The 25,481-nt window shown below is 33.9% G+C and overlaps 2 protein-coding genes and 1 pseudogene across 2 annotated transcripts in view; all 3 read left to right on the plus strand.

Annotated features, from left to right (window-relative positions):
• The window catches only part of LOC111051178, a 234,224-nt gene that overhangs the window by 199,627 nt on the left and 9,116 nt on the right, over positions 1-25,481 (plus strand). The window contains exons 12-17 of the mRNA XM_039419967.1: positions 4,628-4,861; positions 15,137-15,252; positions 17,020-17,051; positions 19,100-19,337; positions 19,858-20,003; positions 20,781-20,967. Coding sequence (XP_039275901.1) covers positions 4,628-4,861; positions 15,137-15,252; positions 17,020-17,051; positions 19,100-19,337; positions 19,858-20,003; positions 20,781-20,967 — 953 coding nt within the window. The remainder of the gene's footprint in view (positions 1-4,627; positions 4,862-15,136; positions 15,253-17,019; positions 17,052-19,099; positions 19,338-19,857; positions 20,004-20,780; positions 20,968-25,481) is intronic.
• Positions 9,836-11,239, plus strand: LOC120349764. Its single transcript, XM_039420388.1, has 2 exons — positions 9,836-10,210; positions 10,265-11,239. Exons 1-2 carry the CDS (start codon positions 9,917-9,919, stop codon positions 10,325-10,327), a joined length of 357 nt encoding a protein of 118 aa, XP_039276322.1. The 5' UTR covers positions 9,836-9,916; the 3' UTR covers positions 10,328-11,239.
• Positions 21,087-21,195, plus strand: LOC120350135 (annotated as a pseudogene).

The following is a 25,481-nucleotide window of genomic DNA, read 5'->3' on the forward strand; positions in this document are numbered from 1 at the left end:
GAAAAAAAAACAAAACTTAAGAATACTACATATTATATGATAAAGTGATATCCAATTAATTATTGTGACGTCTTGAGGCCATCATGACAGTTAATCTTTCAAAAAGAGAAAAATAAATACAATTAATAAACAACTACAATTTATTTTGTAAAGATTCTTTTAATATTGAATAAAAAGACTAAGAGATTGTCATAACAAAAAATGGAAATAATTACCACAATATCAACTTCTCAACTACAAAAAAGTGAAAAAAATTTTTAATAGTATTGGATCATGTTATGAATTATTTCAGATTCTCTTCTACAAATGGCCTTGAATCGAAATTATTTACTCGGTGGTGTGCATTGGATAAGGACAGTTGCACAACGACTAGAGTCAATACAATAAGGTGTTGGAACTGTGGAAATAAAACAAATTCACATTAATTATTAGCATTTGAAAAAATACAATTTCTAATTTATTTCCATCTGTAGACTGGAAGCCATCCAGTATTTGGTCACACCTGATCAATTCCAGTGAACTGCGACAAACTTGGTAACCATTCTCGCATCTCTGACTGGCCTTCTAGCTTTCGCTCTGTGGTTTAAACTGACAAAATTACTCTTAGGCTGGGCGCACACCAGTTAGTCAAGACAAGACAAGACAAGATCAGACACGTTTAGACACAATACTTCACATTGTTTCTTATGACGCAACTCACACTGATGCATTCTAATAATGATTGCAATATCTCAGTAATTTCCATCTGTAGACTGGCTGGCTGCTATGCTTAATGTAAAATGAGCGCTGCTATCCAAAGATTGTCAGTTTGGTGTAAGGGTAAGCATTCCTGACCAGCAATTAGGAGGTACCGGGTTCGGTTTACGGAGGTAGTGGTTCGATTCCCGGGCTGACAAATAATTTTTGAATAGTAGCGCTCATCGAATTTCCATCTAGCTGTTTACCATGTTGTCAATATTCGCTGTTGCAGAAGTCTTCGGTGTGTATATACTTAAACATAATTATTATAAGAAGTTCGTTGTTGGTTATCCATCTTGTTTTCACTATTATTATTACTATCGTATTTAATAAAACTTTAAAGTGAAAAAACACTCACATTTTGATGTGGTGACGTCCGTTTCGTGCTGGTATTGCACATTTTCAAGCCAAACAGAGACGGAAGTATTTAAGGTTATGAGGGTGAAATTTGGTCAGAGTGGGGGTGGAGAGGAGTTTTGGCGGTTGATGGAGGAGGATTTAAATGAGTTTGTCGAATAGAGTGTGGGAGGAAAAGTTGATTTGGTCATTTAGAATAGTTTGGCTGAACAAATTTACTAGAACAATTTGAAATATACCAAACAACAGCCAAACAATATTCTAAATGACCAAATCAACTTTTCCTCCCACACTCTGTTTGACAAACTCATTTAAATCCTCCTCCATTAACCTCCAAAACTCCTCTCCACCCCAACTCTGACCAAATTTCACCCTCATAACCTTAAATAGGTACTTCAGTCTCTGTTTGGCTTGAAAATGTGCAATACCAGCACGAAACGGACGTCGCCACATCAAAGAATATGAGTGTATTTTTCACTTTAAAGTTTTATTAAATACGATAGTAATATTATAAGAAGCTTTAATATAATAAGATTACATTTATGTAGTTCTGTGAACAGTAGACCTCGCACAGTTATCACAAGTATGAGTCACTTATGCTGCGTCAAAGTTGTAGAACCAATACTAAATTGAAAACTCTCTTGAAGAAAATATTAAAAATCCACTAAAAAAGTATAAAATAATTTGAAAGCTAGCTTCAGAATAAGATTAAAAATATTATAATCCAGTTCCAATAGAACCCATGAAGAGTGATTATTATTCAACAAGTTTTATGAATAGGCATACATACCTTCATCTTTAGGGATGTGAGACACTTTGAAAATATTCTTGAAAGGGCCACCGGTAGTGACGGTTATGCAGAGTGTCGACTCCAGAAAGAATTCAGAAGCTCCTCGCTTTTGTGGTAACAAGGTGACAGTAGCACAATTAACTGTTGAATTCATAGCAGAAACGGGAGTTCTATTGTTCAGTTGATCAACATGGTATTGAATTTGACAATAGAACTACAATTACCATGCTCCACTACGCGAAGTGTGGTGATTTTAATGAGAGCGATAAAGAAGCTTTCCATTTGAATAACATACAAAATTTTTTCTACAACTGCAGTATTGGATTCCTCCAATACAATAAACAGTTTTTTTTCTAATAATAAGTTCAATTATTTTATAAATCAATGTAATAATAATAAAATGATACAGTTATTTAAATATTTTATCTACCTACAATAAGCATCAGTTTTTATGATGCTTTGTTGGAGAGTTATAAGCCCTGAAAGAGCAAAACAACCTTGTTTTTTGGATAAAAACCTGTTATTTTAACAATTACACACCTTCAAGAGCGAATATCTCGGGAATCGTTGGGAATATCACAAAATTCCACTGAACAAAAAGTGTAGAGAATTTATCAAGCTTCATTTTTGAATAGTTAGCTATGTCGGTTGAACGCGTTGTTCTCAAGATATGAGCGTGGAAGCAAAACGCTGAAAAATGCAACTTTTAAACTACCTAACACACGAGTTAGGAATGGGGACTTTTGATATGTTCTCCTCCCAACTAGTCTCAACAAAGCTGCAAAGTCAAAATTTTGTTTAAAACATTCCCTCAGTATTCTGTTGTCAATATTCGCTGTTGCAGAAGTCTTCGGTGTGTATATACTTAAACATAATTATTATAAGAAGTTCGTTGTTGGTTATCCATCTTGTTTTCACTATTAGCCTATTATTACTATCGTATTTAATAAAACTTTAAAGTGAAAAAACACTCACATTTTGATGTGGTGACGTCCGTTTCGTGCTGGTATTGCACATTTTCAAGCCAAACAGAGACGGAAGTATTTAAGTTTATGAGGGTGAAATTTGGTCTGATTGGGGGTGGAGAGGAGTTTTGGCGGTTGATGGAGGAGGATTTAAATGAGTTTGTCGAATAGAGTGTGGGAGGAAAAGTTGATTTGGTCATTTAGAATAGTTTGGCTGAACAAATTTACTAGAACAATTTGAAATATACCAAACAACAGCCAAACAATATTCTAAATGACCAAATCAACTTTTCCTCCCACACTCTGTTTGACAAACTCATTTAAATCCTCCTCCATTAACCTCCAAAACTCCTCTCCACCCCAACTCTGACCAAATTTCACCCTCATAACCTTAAATACTTCAGTCTCTGTTTGGCTTGAAAATGTGCAATACCAGCACGAAACGGACGTCGCCACATCAAAGAATATGAGTGTATTTTTCACTTTAAAGTTTATTAAATACGATAGTAATATTATAAGAAGCTTTAATATAATAAGATTACATTTATGTAGTTCTGTGAACAGTAGACCTCGCACAGTTATCACAAGTATGAGTCACTTTTGCTGCGTCAAAGTTGTAGAACCAATACTAAATTGAAAACTCTCTTGAAGAAAATATTAAAAATCCACTAACAAAGTATAAAATAATTTGAAAGCTAGCTTCAGAATAAGATTAAAAATATTATAATCCAGTTCCAATAGAACCCATGAAGAGTGATTATTATTCAACAAGTTTTATGAATAGGCATACATACCTTCATCTTTAGGGATGTGCAGACACTTTGAAAATATTCTTGAAAGGGCACTGGTAGTGACGGTTATGCAGAGTGTCGACTCCCGAAAGAATTCAGAAGCTCCTCGCTTTTGTGGTATCAAGGTGACACTAGCACAATTAACTGTTGAATTCATAGCAGAAACGGGAGTTCTATTGTTCAGTTGATCAACATGGTATTGAATTTGACAATAGAACTACAATTACCATGCTCCACTACGCGAAGTGTGGTGATTTTAATGAGAGCGATAAAGAAGCTTTCCATTTGAATAACATACAAAATTTTTTCTACAACTGCAGTATTGGATTCCTCCAATACAATAAACAGTTTTTTTTTTTCTAATAATAAGTTCAATTATTTTATAAATCAATGTAATAATAATAAAATGATACAGTTATTTAAATATTTTATCTACCTACAATAAGCATCAGTTTTTATGATGCTTTGTTGGAGAGTTATAAGCCCTGAAAGAGCAAAACAACCTTGTTTTTTGGATAAAAACCTGTTATTTTAACAATTACACACCTTCAAGAGCGAATATCTCGGGAATCGTTGGGAATATCACAAAATTCCACTGAACAAAAAGTGTAGAGAATTTATCAAGCTTCATTTTTGAATAGTTAGCTATGTCGGTTGAACGCGTTGTTCTCAAGATATGAGCGTGGAAGCAAAACGCTGAAAAATGCAACTTTTAAACTACCTAACACACGAGTTAGGAATGGGGACTTTTGATATGTTCTCCTCCCAACTAGTCTCAACAAAGCTGCAAAGTCAAAAATTTTGTTTAAAACATTCCCTCAGTATTCTTTTGTCAATTGGTCTATTGTTGCAAGAAAGGAGATTTCACACACAACGCCAAAGCTGCTGTAAAAGGTAGCGTCAACTGACTTATGGCACTCTTTTGTATATATAGTGTTTCGTCATGGAAAACATCATCAATTTGATTGCATTGTTCTAATGTTCAGATCAGCGAAGAAGCAGCCGAACCGGACAGCTTCCACAGCCTGAAGAAGCTGAAACGGTCGATGTCTGGTGCACTGGGCAGAGCCGGAGGAGTCATCAAGGAAAGCCAGGGTCAGGAGTCACTGCCCCTGGACGGCAACTGGGTGCTCAGCCGCAGTGTGCCCAACTCACTCAACAACGGCCATAGCAGTCTGCAGCGGTGGGCTAGCAATTCCACGCCATCTTCTCCCGAACAGGTCTGCTCTATTATTGCAATATTTGAAATATTATTACTGTAATACTGTTCATAAAAGTTATATCAATAGTTGTAAACCATCGAGCACAAAATAATAATCTGGAATAACTAATGATCGAGTCAGAAGTGGTTTGCCTATTTTGACTATCGATCCTCAACTTCCTGTAAAGCTAGACAAGGGTTAGCAATTCTATGATGCCTTCTCCCAAACAAAACATACATTTGAAATGAAGAATATTATATATTAATATAGTTTGAAAATGTACTGTATATAAGATTTGTTTTTGAACTATTTTTGACGACACTACAGCCTAACTTTTGAATAATAGTTTGAAAATTTACTGTATATAAGATTCGTTTTTGAACTATTTTTGACGACACTACAGTCTAACTTTTGAATAATAGTTATATTAAAAACTAGTACTCACGTGTAGAGCGCTTTCGGATTTTTTAAATTCATTTTCAACACTCGGATTTTGAAAAAATCAAAAGCGCTCCACATGTGAGTACTAGTTTTTAATATAGCTATTATTCAAAAGTTAGACTGTAGTGTCGTCAAAAATAGTTCAAAAACGAATTATTAACATGCAGTTCTCATGGATAGTGAAATGGATGAGTATTGTAAAGCTCTTCCTGGGGGAGTCACTCTCACCTCCAAGGATGGGACAATACACGTAGGGTGAATCTTGTACTAAGTCAATGGTGTAGCGGCTATAAATTTTGTAATTGCGTGCGTGGACGCTGAGTGAACACCAGACTGATTGACTCACTACAAGACTCAATACAATTGTCGGAATCGCGGGAGGCCTAAACGCTCGCTCACCCTTGATTCTTCTAATGACAAATTGTATAGTGATGAAATTTTTATAAGCAGTGTAGCGATCGCTAAACACTGAAGACGGATACCTTAAAATTATTACCTGTGAAGAATGAGCATACAAAATCATACAGGTCGAGCAAAAATCCCGATGTAGATAATTTACGGGACTGCGTCTCTAATAAGTTCTGAAGGATTAAAATACAGTGTTTGAACCAAATATCGTTCAGAATATATTTCGAGAACAGAGTCTTGTCGGGTTTTAAGCTCTATTGTAGGAATTTATATGATCTATGGCTGCATCCGCTGTACAATTGATGTGTTCGCTCCTAAGTCGAGGTAGGTAACAGATAAAAGCTGATATATGAGCAGGTAAGGACAAAGAATAAATATCTCGATCTGACCCCACTCGCTACATCCACTTAGACCTGTTCCAATATCCAGCTTGATTCAATTATTCCAATGATCGTATTCGATCGGTTCTTGATAATATAGAACGTATCAGACACAATAATTGACAGGCTTAAGAAATAATCGAACTCAGAAAGCGAATTAACAAAACTGAAATATATTACAATAAAATATGCAATCATACAGTGCAGGTTCAGAAATTGATTTACAGGTTGATAATAATTTGGCATTAACAGAATAGTTAAAAAATTTCTTGTGCTTGCATGATACCATGCGTGATTCAACAGAGTTTTACAATTGATAAAATTTAACAGTTTGAAAAATAGTGAAAAATGAATTATAGAAAATATTTTAAAATGTTCGGGGTCGTGGTTCAGGCAGCGGAGGATAGTCAATCAACTACAAATTCTTAGAAATTAAATATGAATAAATTTTAAGCTCTTAATAACTAAAAGCGCTTGTCGGCGTGGCCAATAATTTAACGAAGAAAAATTTATGTTTTTCTGCACTGAAATATTTTCGAAGCGTAGATTGGGGCCCCTTATGACTTATAACTCACGTGAAATTCCTTGGTAGTCGTGGTTTTCTTCTTTAGATCAAAAATCGTTTGATCGGCGGCAATCCAGGCTTTGGTTTCAGCACGTGGGGAATTTTAATTCAAATATCTCCTTCACCGAATTAAATAAGGGATAATTTACTTTAAGCTGTTAAATTTATCGATTGATGAAAACAGAAATTTATAAATAACAAATAGATTGGCCTAAAATATCGGCTCACAAATAGAACATTTAAAAATCGAACAAGAAATTTTACAAATAGGTCTTTGGTAACTATGAAAGAGATCTACACGGTAAGGATTTCAAAAGGGAAGTGCTGCTCTTTTCTCTAAGCTTTTAGGCTAGACCTTGCTTCTCAGAATCTCGATGTAATCATTTGCATAAAAATTTGCCATTGGTAGAACGCTTGTGACGTAAACATGACGTCAGTGGCAAGCAGTAGAATACAATTCCTTTAATTACAATAATAATTTAATTTATGTAATTCTTAAAACTGCTTAATCTTATAGACATAGTTCCTCTCATACAATGTACACGTGCTAGTGTAACTGATAAGGCAGGGTTGGTGTCTGATAATAGATTAACATGTGCTGCCTTCAAACGATCACCGTCTTGGTGCTATTTCTATGCACTGTGATTGGTTTAGACCTACCAAAGAGATTTAATTACCATGTGGTTCAGTTGAATTAAATTATTAATAAATTAATATTCTTGTACAATTTTCATTAGGTTTGAGATTATTATAATTAATTTCTGCCATTTTATCAATAATAGAATTTCATGCTATGACCTATTTAGTTATAATAAGACCTGACGCATAATACAATTTCTTAAATAATAAATAATTTCAACAATAATACATACATTTTATTTTTTTAATTTGAAATTCTTGATCCTTTATTGATAGTTTTATAATTTTTAGAGATGATATTTTACCTTGCATGAAAACCGGCATGATATTTGACAATGCTTTGAATCAGTCAGCTGCGTTCGAACTGTTTTAAAAACATCTGATCGATAGTAAACAAAGTGTAACCTCAAAATCAGTGAGCAATTCGTAAATAATTTGTGCTTTATTCGCAAAATAATTATAATTTTATTGAATAATTTTCCTAGAAAAATATTCAGTACAGAACGGTACTCTTATCTAATATACAGTTATTGATAAGTAAGCGTTATCGCTCGGTCGCTAACCATTCCTTTAGCAAATTCTTTCATTTTAAAAGGTAATCACAATTTTTCTCTCTTTTCATGAGATCTATTTGAAAAATTCATCACACAAAAGCCCCCAGGATATTTTAAATAGGTAATTGGGAGACGAGTCGAAACAATGACTATTTGAAAAATCCGATATTGTGATGAATACACTATTTCATCTCCTTACTTCTACGAAAACTCAACACTTAACACTAAAAACAATATATCGTGCACTTTTGGCTACGAAAAATAAATAATTGATTGTTCCTTCCATTGGATACAATCGAAATACAATAATTAATGAGGTCTCTTTGGATCCTTCATTAAAACAACTCCACAACTTCCATTCATGGGTGGCTTATGAGCAGACCCATAACTATAACAAATATACAAAATTTCACATATTACTTCTTAAGATTTGAATAGTATTTGCAACAAATATAGACTTTCATCATTTTTTCATAGTTGTTACAGGTTTCGACTCTTTGGTTTGGCTTTTACTTAAATTGGGTGAGAGTGTGATTTTATTTCGGTGACTTGACAATCGTCTACCGTTTGACTCGAGCAATTTCTTATTTGCGCTTAGTACGTTGCGTACAAACAGGGTTACACTTGAAATGGCTTTCTTGACTTTTATCAATGTTGGTTACAAATATTAAGTCCTTAAGATTATATTTATCAATTTGAATTACAATTCATGATCTTTTGATGCAACAGTGATAAATTTCACATTTGAAGGTAAGAATTTCATTTTCTTTGGAGTTTTTAGAGATACATTCATATATGACATAGAACATGCGCATTTCGTGCAAATTAACATAAATATATATTTTTGGTTGGTTTTTTGCTTATGATTTCACATTAAATAATATGTTACATTAATAATTGAATAACGATATTGCTTGAATTCTATTAACATTGACTCTAGGATTTCGTACACATTGGTTGGTGGGACGAAGAAAATTATCGAACAGGCTTTGGTTCTGAATAGATTCTTTCTATCGGTTCTGTATTTCGAGGTTAGATTTACACATTTTTTCAAATAAACTTTGTTTATTTTCTTTCCTCCTATTCACTACTAATTCATGTTATTTCTAATTTATAATTATTTTCCGTGGATAATATAATTCTTGTTTCTGTTTTTTCAGTTGTGCAGATGATACCCGGCGATTGTTTCTACGATGACTGTAGCACGAGACAGATGGCTTGATTAGGTTGGTAAATTTTTTAAAGTTTTTTCGTAGTTTTAATTTCTTGACTTAGAGTTGATAATAATTTCTTCATTTGAAGTGGATTGTTGTTTATTAGATGAGATGCGGCGAAGTTTAGGTTATGTTGATTATGATTAGGCTGCAGTAAAAAGATGCCAGTATGCAAGGATATGATTTGATGGGTAGGCTGTGACTATGAAGAAGTTTGATAGCTGATGTACTTCACAAATGTAGCTTCCAATTGATTAAAAGATTATTATTTCCTCAAGCCCCCATCTAAATTTGATTTCAGTATTTGTTTCAGGTTTTCATTCCAATTTACAACTATCCGTTTTATTAAAACTTGGTTTAAAACGAATGTGCCGGTGGTGTAGATCGATTCTTACAAATTCGTTTCCTCTTTGTTGGCCGGTAACATGCAGTTTGATCTCCTTAAATCTGACATGCCGGTGGTGTCTGTGTGTCTTTCCAAATGATATTTTCCTTTTTTGCATGCCGGTGTACAGTCTACTTGATTTTAACCGGACATGACTGCGGTGATTGTAGGCCCTTCTTGATAATTTTCTTCTCTCTTGCATGCTAGTAGAAAGCTTGATGTAAGATTTTAATCTAGTATGACGGCGGTGTAGGTAGGTTCTTCTTGAGACGATTTTTCTTTTCTGTATGGCGGGGAGAAATTTGATATTCAATTTTAGCCTAACATGATGGCGATGTGGGTAAATTTTTCTTGAGACCATTTTTCTTTTCCGTGGATCTGCTATTTTACTTGTGTGTTGTTTTGATTCATAGTTTTTCGGTTTTTGTTTTGATTTTGATTTGTTGTGGGTTTCTGTTTTACTTCTATTGTTTTGTGGGTTATCTTCATGAGTATTGGGTTTGTATGTTGTAGGCGCTGTCTTCGGTGGATGGACGGTGATGTGGGCGGTCGGCGGTCCGGGCTGCTCTTCAACATGGTGGGCAACGTCCTTGGACTCCTGGCGTCCGGCGCGCGGTGGTACGAGCTGTCCCTCTATGCCATGGATGTCGTCCTCGTCCTGGCGGGTGATGTCGGCTGGTCCCTCTCGGCGTTCTGCGGGGTGCGGCGCGACTTCAATCCTGACATTCTCGGTGGGTTGGTTTTCTATACATGTGTTATGTTCGCTTGTTTGTTTGACTTTAACCACCTTTATTGTATCCTTCTCTACATGTATATGTTTCTTAATGCTGACTTCGACGCTGATTTTTCCCATATGCATATCTTCAGATATCCTATCCAATCGGTTATTTGTTTCTAAAATTGATTTATCCAGACACTCAGCTAATTTTTTGATGGTATTATCGGTATCATGGAATGCTCTGTCCATTCGCTGGCTCAACTTCTCCAAACCCTGTTCATTTGTCTTCTTTGCTTCTTGAACTTCCTTCTTTAATTCCTCCTTTGCTCGCTTACTGTCTTCTTTCAAATCATTTATTGCTTCACTTGTTTTCTTTGATGCTTCTTTTATTTGTTTGTTGTCTTCCTTTGTTTGTTTATTGTCTTCTTTCAAATCATTTATTGCTTCACTTGTTTTCTTTGATGCTTCTTTTATTTGTTTGTTGTCTTCTTTTAATTCTTCCTTTGTTTGTTTGTTGTCTTCTTTTAAGTTGTTTATTGCTTCCAGGATGGTGTTCCAATCTATTGTGGGAGCGGGTGTATGGCGAACGGTTACCTTCTGGTTTTTTATCCGAGCAACGGTACGAGAAATAGGAGTTCCTGTCTCGGGGGCGTCGTCGTCCGTATGCTCTCCCGATGTTTCGTCCTCCGGCTCTTGGGCTGCCGACGGATCTTCCACTAGGATGCAGCTCTCCTCCACCTGTGTCGAAGATAAATCATCCAGTACATTGGGATGGAAATCGGCGGATGCGGTGGCAGATGCGGATGGCGGCGAACAGTCGGGTGAGATGTCCTCGGTGTCCGACAGACTTGGATTGACCTGGTCGTTTCCTGCCATGGTTTGTGGAAAAATAGCGCAACGAAAGTGTGCAGTGAACAAAAAACGTGAAAGTGTTGTGATATACAAAATAATTGGTAAGGAATCCAATAGGAATTGTTATAGCTTCGTAGTGAGTGAAATACAGAAAAAGTGGTTTAGCAATGTGTTCAGTGATAAAATGAGTCAAGTTAGCAATATCGTTAACATAAAAATGACACGAACATACAGGATACACAGTGAACACTTATGCGGTAATACAGGTACGCCTCTTATAATTTATTATTACTATTATTATAAATATTTTATTCTTATAATTTCTTGCCGCAGTTATATATAGGGCTAGTGTTCTTTGCAAAATTTTATATAAAAGCAGTGATGTTCTGCTTGAATTCCACAATATATCCGTGATTTAACTTTTACTTCCCTCTTTATGTTTTAAAAATTTTTAAAAATGTAAATAACTTCAATCCTCTTTTCTGTAAATTTTTATAAATTGTTTCAATATAGACCTAATATTCTTCAAATAATATGACCTTTCTTATGATATCTCTTATACCTATGACTTATAGTACGACCAATTTTCGAATAACACAATAATAAAATTCTGAGTTCGATTTTTTCTCTAAAAATTCATCAATCGATAAATTTCTTTTCTGTTCAAAAATTGGGTATGGTACTTCTTGTTATTTTATATAACAGTGAACAGTTAATATTAAATTTGAAGAAATTCACAACCATAAATTTTTTCAAAAATTTTCTCGTTGTCAGCGCTATAGTATACTGAGCAACTAAATAATCCTCGCAGTCGATTATCCACCTCTTCAATGCCCCACGTTGGGCGCCAAATCATGTAAAGCTCTTCCTGGGGGAGTCACTCTCACCTCCAAGGATGGGACAATACACGTAGGGTGAATCTTGTACTAAGTCAATGGTGTAGCGGCTATAAATTTTGTAATTGCGTGCGTGGACGCTGAGTGAACACCAGACTGATTGACTCACTACAAGACTCAATACAATTGTCGGAATCGCGGGAGGCCTAAACGCTCGCTCACCCTTGATTCTTCTAATGACAAATTGTATAGTGATGAAATTTTTATAAGCAGTGTAGCGATCGCTAAACACTGAAGACGGATACCTTAAAATTATTACCTGTGAAGAATGAGCATACAAAATCATACAGGTCGAGCAAAAATCCCGATGTAGATAATTTACGGGACTGCGTCTCTAATAAGTTCTGAAGGATTAAAATACAGTGTTTGAACCAAATATCGTTCAGAATATATTTCGAGAACAGAGTCTTGTCGGGTTTTAAGCTCTATTGTAGGAATTTATATGATCTATGGCTGCATCCGCTGTACAATTGATGTGTTCGCTCCTAAGTCGAGGTAGGTAACAGATAAAAGCTGATATATGAGCAGGTAAGGACAAAGAATAAATATCTCGATCTGACCCCACTCGCTACATCCACTTAGACCTGTTCCAATATCCAGCTTGATTCAATTATTCCAATGATCGTATTCGATCGGTTCTTGATAATATAGAACGTATCAGACACAATAATTGACAGGCTTAAGAAATAATCGAACTCAGAAAGCGAATTAACAAAACTGAAATATATTACAATAAAATATGCAATCATACAGTGCAGGTTCAGAAATTGATTTACAGGTTGATAATAATTTGGCATTAACAGAATAGTTAAAAAATTTCTTGTGCTTGCATGATACCATGCGTGATTCAACAGAGTTTTACAATTGATAAAATTTAACAGTTTGAAAAATAGTGAAAAATGAATTATAGAAAATATTTTAAAATGTTCGGGGTCGTGGTTCAGGCAGCGGAGGATAGTCAATCAACTACAAATTCTTAGAAATTAAATATGAATAAATTTTAAGCTCTTAATAACTAAAAGCGCTTGTCGGCGTGGCCAATAATTTAACGAAGAAAAATTTATGTTTTTTCTGCACTGAAATATTTTCGAAGCGTAGATTGGGGCCCCTTATGACTTATAACTCACGTGAAATTCCTTGGTAGTCGTGGTTTTCTTCTTTAGATCAAAAATCGTTTGATCGGCGGCAATCCAGGCTTTGGTTTCAGCACGTGGGGAATTTTAATTCAAATATCTCCTTCACCGAATTAAATAAGGGATAATTTACTTTAAGCTGTTAAATTTATCGATTGATGAAAACAGAAATTTATAAATAACAAATAGATTGGCCTAAAATATCGGCTCACAAATAGAACATTTAAAAATCGAACAAGAAATTTTACAAATAGGTCTTTGGTAACTATGAAAGAGATCTACACGGTAAGGATTTCAAAAGGGAAGTGCTGCTCTTTTCTCTAAGCTTTTAGGCTAGACCTTGCTTCTCAGAATCTCGATGTAATCATTTGCATAAAAATTTGCCATTGGTAGAACGCTTGTGACGTAAACATGACGTCAGTGGCAAGCAGTAGAATACAATTCCTTTAATTACAATAATAATTTAATTTATGTAATTCTTAAAACTGCTTAATCTTATAGACATAGTTCCTCTCATACAATGTACACGTGCTAGTGTAACTGATAAGGCAGGGTTGGTGTCTGATAATAGATTAACATGTGCTGCCTTCAAACGATCACCGTCTTGGTGCTATTTCTATGCACTGTGATTGGTTTAGACCTACCAAAGAGATTTAATTACCATGTGGTTCAGTTGAATTAAATTATTAATAAATTAATATTCTTGTACAATTTTCATTAGGTTTGAGATTATTATAATTAATTTCTGCCATTTTATCAATAATAGAATTTCATGCTATGACCTATTTAGTTATAATAAGACCTGACGCATAATACAATTTCTTAAATAATAAATAATTTCAACAATAATACATACATTTATTTTTTTTATTTGAAATTCTTGATCCTTTATTGATAGTTTTATAATTTTTAGAGATGATATTTTACCTTGCATGAAAACCGGCATGATATTTGACAATGCTTTGAATCAGTCAGCTGCGTTCGAACTGTTTTAAAAACATCTGATCGATAGTAAACAAAGTGTAACCTCAAAATCAGTGAGCAATTCGTAAATAATTTGTGCTTTATTCGCAAAATAATTATAATTTTATTGAATAATTTTCCTAGAAAAATATTCAGTACAGAACGGTACTCTTATCTAATATACAGTTATTGATAAGTAAGCGTTATCGCTCGGTCGCTAACCATTCCTTTAGCAAATTCTTTCATTTTAAAAGGTAATCACAATTTTTCTCTCTTTTCATGAGATCTATTTGAAAAATTCATCACAGTATTTATGTGAGAATTAAGATATAAATGAGATAAATATGATGAAAAAAATGAATAGCAAAAAAGTAGGCCCAACTAATAACGCCGTAAAATAGTCACATTATAACATAGTGAAATGGATGAGTATTTATGTGAGAATTAAGATATAAATGAGATAAATATGATGAAAAAAATGAATAGCAAAAAAGTAGGCCCAACTAATAACGCCGTAAAATAGTCACATTATAACATGCGAAATTTCTATTCTTAAGTCTTGCTGTAAGTTATTATCAATGTCAGTAACTCTTTGAAGATGCATTCAAATGTCTGATTTTCAAGTTTGTTGAGTTCTTGAGAACCACAAGTATTTTCTATTGTGTTTGTGCCAATTGATTTAAAAGTTATATAAATGCTAGGTTAAAACAGAAATATTTTTTCCAATTTACGAGCTTCTTATGATGTATCTATAACTACTTGTCTTCTCTGAGACATGTACAATATAGTCACACGGAGATCATTAATATTGGTCATTACTATGATTATTCCTAGTACAGTTTTTAAGTTATTATCATATTCATAAATACAGCCTTTATACTGTAGCACAGATGCAAACTTGTCGTGTGTGTGATTGTACAGACTGTGCGTGTAGTTATACAGTTTAGTTATTTATAAGTACACTATTTTCATACAATATATATTTTTGATTAGAAAATAATTATTCTCATTAAACTTTGAACTAATCTCGAGTTAGTTTTCATGTTTCTTTCTGGTACATGAATTATTGTACCATTGCTTCTAACATGCTTTTTCCTTATAGAGTAATCAACTAATATTCGATTGAATGATTGTCTTTGTTGCAGGATGAAGAAGGAGCACTCACGTCTCTAGTGAAGCAACCGTCTTTCTCTTACCTAGCTACTGGTGGCCATTTCATGTATTTACCTGAATATTCATTACCACAGAAATTCATTCAACAGTAAGTTCTATTGATAATAATTAAGATAGGTACTATCATACATTTGTATGATAGAATATAAATAAAATTATAAATCTGAGTACCCTTTTCAAAATTATTTAGTCACGACATTATTTTTATTTATATTCAAAAGACAATTTGTATGATAGTTAGGATATGATTCAAGTGTAAACACTATTATTATGCTATACTACCATCAACATCAGGTTCAATGGAATGTAGAAAACTACTCATACACTATTCACAAAATACTTCTGTTAATTGCTTTTTCATTCACTTACGAAATAGTTTCACAAATCTATGCTCGCCCATTATTATTACTCTATTGTAGGCCTACTGTTAGAGCAAAGTTTTTTACATGCGGAACTTTGCAATAAAATATAATATAATGGATAATACAATAAGGAATACAAAATCAGTAGCTGTCGTCTGCTTGCATTCCATTGAGAAATCTTACTTTCAGTGAATAAAACATGTATACAAATTCACTTTCTTGGTAAGGGCTACTCGTATTTACATAAAAATTTGAAATCAAAGTACCTACCCTTCTTCAACTTTATTTCATTTTTCACAATGTTTCGATTTTTAAAATGTAATTTCTTTTTTTTTTTAAGATTACGTCCTAAAGACTCCAGTCATGGACTCCATGACTGGAGTCTTTAGGACGTAATCTTAAAAAAAAAAGAAATTACATTTTAAAATCGAAACATTGTGAAAATGAAATAAAGTTGAAGAAGGGTAGGTACTTTGATTACAATTTTTATGTAAATACGAGTAGCCTTCACCAAGAAAGTGAATTTGTATACATGTTTTATTCACTGAAAGTAAGATTTCTCAATGGAATGCAAGCAGACGACAGCTACTGATTTTGTATTCCTTATTGTATTATCCATTATATTATATTTTATTGCAAAGTTCCGCATGTAAAAACTTTGCTCTAACAGTAGGCCTACAATAATATAATGATGACGAGCGAGCATAAATTTGTGAAAATATTTCGTAAGTGAATGAAAAAGCAATTAACAGAAGTATTTTGTGAATAGTGTATGAGGGGTTTTAATAATGCCCCTGGAACAATAAGCTCTATATCTGTTTGACTGTTTGAGCAGGTGACTTTAAACTTCTTACTAGACGTCTACTCATACATTTTACTTACATCTACATTTCAGCAAACTTTTGGTTGAATCTTAAATGAAACCCCTGATAATGCTGTAACAACCGAAGCTAGTATATCAAATTGTTTTGATGAATTAGTAGTTTCGACAATAAATCAAGTCGTTTTCATTCAATATATGGATATCTACCACAACAGCACAGAAAGTTGAAGTTTGGTTGTTCATAATTTGATTGTATTGGAGGGAGAAGTTGTGCTATTTCTCTATAATAAAAAGGGAAAGGCAATGGTACAGAGTGTTCGGAAAGTCACTGTGCTCTAAGTGATTCATTTCATAATTTAAAAAATGAACAGTCAATTTTCGAACAGTCATATTATTGTCCATCCCAGCTGAGAAATTGTCAGAATTTGCTAAAGGTATTGTCAATACCAGCTGATATTGTTAGTAGCAACTGAGTGAGATATGTGGCAGTTTTTTCCTTGAAACCTGGGTACAGTTCAACCTAATAGGTGTTTCTTAACAAAAATAGGGTAGTATTGACCACGGCATTTAGATGAAAACGGAAGGGGTCACTTAACAAAAATAGGGTAGTATTGACCACGGCATTTAGATGAAAACGGAAGGGGTCACAAAATGTGTGCGCAATGGCCAGCCAGCTAGATTGCGTCATCGCCACCAACCGAGGTAAAAACCTCCAAAAACACCAATTGGCAATTTATGAAACTTATTTATTAAAGACAGATGATTGGATATAAATAACGTCAGCTATACCGGAAATTTAGCGCGAGGTCTACTGTTCACAGAACTAATAGTAATAATTCAAAGACTATCAGTCGCCGAAGTTCCGATTATATTTTCCCAATAAAGCATTTTGAAATTTCTTGCATGAAGTCAGATAATTCATATTTTCATTTTATGGTGACATTTTCATGTAGGCTAGATCTTCACCACATTAGATATACAAGATGTTTGTATAGTTGTATATGAGAACATTGCCTATCAAATTAGCTGGTTTATTAACTCAAAATATATTTATAAAACACTAGCCGTCAGGCTCGCTTCGCTCGCCTTATCCGTCTAGCCAGGGGCTCGGCCACCTGGACCCCAGACTGGATCGTCTAAAAATAAGATCAGCGGGCTCGCTTCGCTCGCCTGCCTTTTTCATTTGAGCGTCTGAGCATCAGAAAGTCAAAGTACTTCCTCGCTCGTTTCAATCAACCAAACGCAAAAAACCGCTAATTTTGGGCGTATCTTTGGCGTTATTTCAAATTCCTTCTAACACAACATTATTACACCCCGTAGTAAATTTGAACATTTTCTGTTCATTTGTTCTCGATAAAGCTGAGAAAGTGCAAAAACGCTGGAAAAACGCTAATTTTGGGCGTATCTTTGACGTTATTGCAAATTCATTCTAACACAACATTATTACACCCTAGCTGAGCTTATCTGTACTAAATTTGAACATTTTCTGTTCATTTGTTCTCGATAAAGCTGAGAAAACGCTGGAAAAACGCTGATTTTGGGCGTATCTTTGGAAAATTCTCCAAATCCGTTCATAGTGCGCCTCTGAAGGGCCAACTGAACATACCTATTAAATTTGAACGTTTTTGGTCCGGTAGATTTTTAGTTCTGCAAGTGAGTGAGTGAGTCAGTCAGTCAGTCAGTCAGTGAGTGCCATTTCGCTTTTATATACATAGATTCACAAAATATACAAGGATACCTTTAAAAGTGAAGACTACTACCATAGAGAAACAATAGCGTAAGTAGATATCCCATGGTATAGGGCGTTTATGTCGCAACTTTCACTGTTATCTCGATAGTTCACGTAGTTTTCTCCCATGCAGCTGTGTGACGCTGGTAGTCTCTCAAATTGTACCGTTCATACACTCTTACCCGGTATCAAAACAGTAAAAATCGACAGTAATCGGGTTGAGATAACAGTAAAAGTTGCGACATAAACTTCCTATACCATGGGATATCTTCTTACGCTATTGTTTCTCTATGACTATAGTCTCACCCCAACAACACAATAAAAACTGACAATAATCGACAGTAATCGGCTTGAGATAACAGCAAAAGTTGCGACATAAATTCCCTATACCATGGGATATCTACTTACGCTATTGTTTCTCTATGCTACTACTCACAAAAGTGCTAGACCTTTTTCGTGAATAGAAGTCGGATTCAAAGTGGTATATGGACAGACTTCCTATCTGTGTCAAAATTAGGAGTTTCAACAGAAGAGAGAAAGGGAGTAGACAGATTTAATACAAAAGTTGTGACTGTTCAGTCTAAATATTGATTTTTTAGTTGTTTTTTTAACCTCATTTATTGAACTTCATTTTATTTCTCTCTTGAAACACTAGAACGTCAAAGGTTGAGTGAATTGGAAGCGATGAGGCGAGTAGAAGAGGAGTTTTAACGGAAGAGAGAAAGGGAGAAGACAGATATAAGACAACAACTGCGATTTTTCAGTTCAAGTCTTGGTTTTTGGTTGTTTTTTGAACCTAATTTATTGAACTTCATCTTATTTCTCTTTTGAAATACTAGAACGTCAAAGGTTGAGTGAATTAGAAGAAATGAGGCGTGTTGAAAAGGAGTTCCAAAGAGAGGGAAAAGGCAGATATACAACAACAGTTGCAGCTATTTAGTCTAAATATTTATTTTATTTGGTTGTTTTTAAATCTCATTTATTGACTTCCATCACCTCATTTTTCTGTTGGTATCTCTAGAACGCCAAAGGTTGAGCGAGTTGGAAGCCATGAGGCGAGTAGAAGAGGAATTTCAACGGAAGAGAGAGAGGGAGAAGGCGGATATAAGGCAACAACTTCGTCTGTTCAGTCTGAGTCAGGGCAAACGCGACCAGCCAGATGGAGCGGATCCTCCCTCTCCACTACCGCCCCCTGCTACTCAGGTCTTGTCCGAATTCCAGCAAAGCCGCAGAGAATACAGGGACTACAGGCAGAATAAGTGAGTTCAATCATATGATCATATATGTCTAGTTCTACTTGATTAATTAAATAAATAAATGATCATTTTATTTGTCCACGGACGACTAGCCATACAAATACAGTTGGCCCTTAAAGTTTTTGAAGAATTTTGTTTTCAAATTTCATCACATTATTTTCATCTGTAGACATTATTTCTGTTTATATTGCTTTATATTCATAGCTTAAGAAGGCACTGTAGAAGAAAGGGAAATACTGTATTTGTATTATTTTGTAAAATGGAAGATAAATAAATTGAAAATTTTCTCTTTGGTATTATCTATTTTCTATAATATTTCATTTCATTTATTCATAGACAATAGATACAATGCAGGTAAAAACAACAGGCATTCGCCCAAAACTGCTTTAAACCTGCACAAATAGGCTACGGTACACATAGGATACCTCTTCTAAATTTTACTATTCTCTATCCTGTTGTGGAATGTACCTGTCTCATTGATTTTTCCCTACAAATTTCACGAGATTCATTAATGAATTTTTAGTCATAGGTCTGGTCACATCGAGCCGGATGTTATTCAAAATGCTGAGCCAAATCATAAACGAGCGATGATCCACCCGCAAGTGGTCTACCAAATGCCAAAGAGCACCCAGGTCTACGTCAATCCACATCTCCATTCCAATGGCTCAGGTAACAACCTTTATCTTTATCTTCATTTATTCTCAGTCATTTTTCTTCATATTATAAAGTTATCCAATTTACAGAGAAATATCAATGCTATTATTTAGTCTATCATCAATAATTTTTGTTCATTGAACCAAGTACAGCCTTATCAATAGTTCAACTAATAAAGCCAGTTACACACAAATAGATTTTGGCCGTTCTTATAGATTCTACCAGTTTGAATGGAGCTTGGCAAATACATGATGTGTGCCGATACACATCATGTGATTGCCAAGTTATGTTCAATCTGATAGAATTTATAAGGATGGCAAAATGACCTACAACAGGTAGAAACAGGTCGAATCTATCAATGGCAAAAAAATGGACGTCCAGAAGTCGATGTGTTTGTGTAGACCATACTGGTATTGGTTTTCAATCCCCACGCTGAACTTCTAATAATTTGTAGAGGACAGAAATATTATTTATGATCTACAGTTTTTCAATAGATAGTCAAAGATTCCACTCTTAATTAATGTGATTATTGATTAATTCTGTTTTCATTTTGGAAAAGTTTTTGTTCTATTGATAATTATTATGTTCTCCTTTTGAAAAATATTTCTGTTGTATTGATTGTTTATGATCTATAATGATCTACAGTTTTTCAATAGATAGTAAAAGATTCCACTCTTAATTAATGTGATATCAATTGATTAATTATGTTTTCATTCTGGAAATGATTTTGTTCTATTGATTCTCCCTTTGAAAAATATTGCTGTTCAATTGATTGTTTATGAATTTTGCCAGGTGTTGGAAGTGATAATGGAGGAGGAGGAGGAGGGGGTGTTGGAGGTGTTTCAACCCCCAGATCTTCATCCTCGGACAATTATCGAAGGGATTTCGCTCAAGGAGCTCTACCTCACTCTCTGGTCAGTTCTGACTCAGAACTGTCTCAGCCAAATACAAGACCCACGTCTCGTAATCGAAGAAGCAGGTAACTATCATTATTTTGCAACTTTTGTAACAGCTTATTCATGTTAATAGTGTATCAAAATCAGCGTGTATGATATGACTGTTGTATGAATCATTTTTAAGCAAGCTTGAATTCATCCCCAGCTCTGGTTCCACTTCGGATAAATCTTTCGCCTTGCTAAAGATTTCCGTGGAGTGGAACATATGATGAGTCTCTTAATGACTAGTTTGTTAGTGGAGACATTCCAGATTAATAATTGTTATTAAACAAAAATCCAAATTAGATGCTGTAAATCACCCCGAAGACTTCTGCTACTGCAAAATATTGACAACAGGGTAAACAGCTAGATGGAAATTCGATGAGCGCTACTATTCAAAAATTATTTGTCAGCCCCGGGAAATTTATATCCATCTGTAGACATTCCGAATTATTCACTTTCGAAAGGAGTAGTATAGTGGCTTTCATTCTAAGTAAATGCTTGATAAATGTACAGAATCATGTAGGTGCTTTGAATTCAGTTATTTATTCACATGAATGGATATAAATTATTTATATTTTTCAAATACAAATGTGTGCTGAAATCACAGTCTTTGTTGAAATTAGTTGAATAATTCACCTAACTGCACAGAGCTATTCTCAAACTTGTTTACCAGTACATTCTATTATTCTATTATTTTACAAAGGCGACTTCCTAGAAGTATTTTAAGCCTAGGTGATGATGATGGGATGAATGATAATACAATGAAGGTAGAGTTATGAATGAATAAAAATTATAGGTTATGCTATCCACTTGAATTGATTCGAGTCCACTTTTCAGTCCAGAAATGAATAAACTAGAAATTTTGAATTTGATTTGATTAGAAACCAAATGGTGGGCGTGTCAACAAAAAATGTAAACTGTGAATGTTTCATTCAAGAAAATGTTTCCTGATTTGAAAAATCAAATTTATGAGTTTGGTTGCAGAAAAATAGCTGTTTAGATTCTAAAGAGAATATAATTGAATGAAAGTTCATAATTCTCATTAAATGTTATATACAGAGTAGGCTAAATTACAAAGAAGTCAATGTCATTGAACAATTTTGTTTTATCTAATCTTGTTGATTTATTGATGAAAACTAGAATTATTCCTTGAGCACTCACTTTCAAAAATAATACCTATTCGTTTTTCAATATTGCTGAATTGAGATTTCTTTGAAGTTGCTTTCCATGACGAAACACTATGAGATTTCTTCATATCTTCATGACAAAAATGAGATTTCTTCTCTCACAGCTCAGAGATTCAATAACTCATGTCTCGGGTTTTCCTTCACATAACAATCCGGTACTCATTCATTGTACAGAACACTATAATTATAATATAATTATGACCATGGAGGAAAAACTAGGCTGAGACTGTACCATTTCTCAAATTTCATTTTATTTATTATTTTTACAAGAGAGGACTGACCGGGAGAGAAAATCTAAGGATGCTCTCTTCCAAATTTAGATTACATTTTGAAATTTCGAAATAGGGTTAAGATTTTACTCATTCATTGTACAGAACACTATAATCATATTATAATAATATTAACATTGGGGGAAAACTAGGCTGAAACTGTACCATTTCTCAAATTTCATCTCATTTATTATTTTTACAAGAGAGGACCGACCGGGAGAGAAAATCTAAGATCCTCTCTTCAAATTTAGATTACATTTTGAAATTTCGAAATAGGGTTAAGATTTTAATTTTCTGAAATTCAGTCCATTTCCATTTAAAATAATTGCATGTTGAGTAATCATGGATCATTGCTGTCGCTAGTTCATTGCAGGCATGATGCTTTCATTTTCTGATAAATTTATTCTTCAAACATTTATCACACTCTGTATCTTTATGAGAAATAAATTCATCTACAATTTACACTATGATCAGAGATATTGTGGGATTTCTCCATATTAAGGTGAAATTTTCAATTTCAATTTATTTTCAAAAAACATAATACACGAATATGAAATACAATATACAACATATTTTGGAATCCCCCTACTAGACTGAAATAAATAAAATAAAAACGATATTATCAGTTCCACATAATTTATTTGAGCCACTCGAGTGGCTGTTCTGTTTGAAGTTAATTTATTCGAGTGGCTTGAATAAATTATGTGGAACTGACCAAAGACCTTAAAGGCCTTCCCATTGATAGCTCTTACTTGAAATTGAAGGCCGCCATTGGAGTATTTTAGCACGAGATATTATACATAATATATTTGTAATATTATAGATTACAAAGGCATTGGTTTGATGGTATCTTATAGGTTGCCCCCTCAATGGCCGATTTCAATTCCAAGTACGACACTAGCGCTGCATGTGAGTCTATGCATCTTCAAGGTCTTTGGAACTGACAGTATCGTTTTTATTTCACCTTAATCCACAATGTATGATCTAGCTACCTTTTTACTTGTGTTTCGCAAGAACTGAAGAAGCTATTTTATGACGTCACAAGTGGTTTTGGCTTTGCCTGTCGCATCCACTCAATGCAACTCATAATCCTTCCTCTAATAAATTGGAATTGATAGCATGCTGCTTGCTCTTTTCAATGGAGAACTGGAAGTTTCATAAGAAAGAGTTTCATTAACATTGAATAATTTATTGTAATATATGAGAACTGCATCTTCTTAAAGTTTATAAACTCAGGGCTACTTTCTTTTATTTATAAAATAGAATTATAGTACCCTTTGAAATTAATAAAATAAGAATATAAATTATAACAACTAGTTTCAGTGTTCACACCATCGTCAGGTTATAAAAATAAATTTCAAAAAACCGTTCACTTTGAAATTTATTTTATATCTTGACGATGGTGTGGAAACTGAAACTAAGGTAGTTGTTATAATTTGATTCTTAATCTATTATTTTATTAATTTCAAAGGGTACTATAATTCTATCCTATAGATAATGAGAACTGATTCAACCTATCAAATGCAACCAACTTTTGAAGTAGGTTATGTCTTTCACTTCACTATGAACTTGGATTTTTTAAAAACAAATTTTCTTATTCTGTCCTTGCTTTGGAGAAAACTTCAAAACTTCTTTGGAATTCATGCCTCAGCTTCATCATTATATTTGTGAAGCAGTTCTATTTCATTATTTTTTTTATATTATTTATTTTATTTACTCTATAATTATCAGAGATCAGCTGAATATTTTTGCAATAAAAGATGACATGAATGGGAGTAGGAATGATTGGTTCCAACATGTGAATAGAATGAGTGGAGACCGGATTCCTAAGCAGGCCTTAATGTACAAACCAGTTGGGAAACGAAATAGAGAATGTCCAAGAAAAAGATGGTCCGATTATAGAGACAGGCAATGATGCCTCAACCGTGAAAGGATGAAGAAGAAGAAGAAGAAGAAGAAGAAGAATTTTTGTTTAATCTGATAAATTCCAGTCGTGATTCATTCCACCACCTCTGTTATCAGAAGAGCCTGAAGTAACTATCTTCTATAATTTCCATTTACTATTATAATAGTTTCTGAATTCCCTGAATTTTCCTTGATACAGGGGTTTGTCTTGGAATTGAACCAGTTCACGTTCTTTAAAACTTCTACCACTAGGCTATTACTTGACAAATAATATAAAATTTTTGCACCAATTTTCAATCGTTTAAATATTTATGCCTCACTCAGTTCTGCAAAACTAATACTGATAAATACCTACTAATAATAGGCCATTGTAAATATTATGATTGTTAATAATTGTCATGTTTTATTCTAAGCTTTCATCAATGTACCATAACTCCGCCTAATATCATGCTTTTCTAACAAAGGTATCATTCGTTAACCCTATATCTCAAAAAAATACTTGTAATATAATCGAACTACCAATTGAAACTTGCTCCTGGAAGCTTGCTGAAAAGAGGTTAATTAATATTAAATAAAAAGACCACCTAATAAATTGTGAACATTTTTTTATTAATATGAATAATTACCACAATATCAACTTCTCAACTGCACAAAAAGAGGTGAATTTATTATCAAAGTTGACTCTTATTCATGCATTTTCCTCATTACAATGGAGACTCGATGGCCTGGTTGCATAAAAGCCTGTTAATTTTTTATCATGATTAAATGCCATGATAACCAGTAGAGGGATTTTATGAAAATGAAGCTTATCTGATTGGTTCTCGTGTCATTTGATCACGGTTAATTGAACAATAGTCTTTTGTGCAACCGGGCTAATGTCTTCAACCTACTTTCCTCCAAAAATATTACCTACCTGAATTTTAGGGGTTTTTCATTTATTTCAACATGGTTACTTGATATTTTTATTTTACATAATCTTTAATACCCTCTCATTCCTCTCTTTGTGTCATCAATGAGGGAACAAGTGATTCTATATCATCATAAAATTACGTATTTTGTCTTACCAATTGTAAAAATTGAAGTATGAATTGTATCTGTGAAAATTGATTGAACTAGCATGCCAACTAATGCTTATTATAATTTATTTTATTGATTTGTAAAGTAGATTTGGTTGGTTGAGTTGGGACGTTGCTA

The sequence above is a fragment of the Nilaparvata lugens genome, chromosome 2 (assembly GCF_014356525.2).
Source record: "Nilaparvata lugens isolate BPH chromosome 2, ASM1435652v1, whole genome shotgun sequence".
Classification (NCBI taxonomy): Eukaryota; Metazoa; Arthropoda; class Insecta; order Hemiptera; family Delphacidae; genus Nilaparvata; species Nilaparvata lugens.

Coding starts and splice junctions, on each gene's coding strand:
- LOC120349764 (XM_039420388.1), top strand. CDS start 9,917: ATGAGTATTGGGTTTGTATGTTGTAGGCGCTGTCTTCGGTGGATGGAC. Junction 10,211..10,264: donor TCGCTTGTTTGTTTGACTTT/AACCACCTTTAT, acceptor AATGCTGACTTC/GACGCTGATTTTTCCCATAT.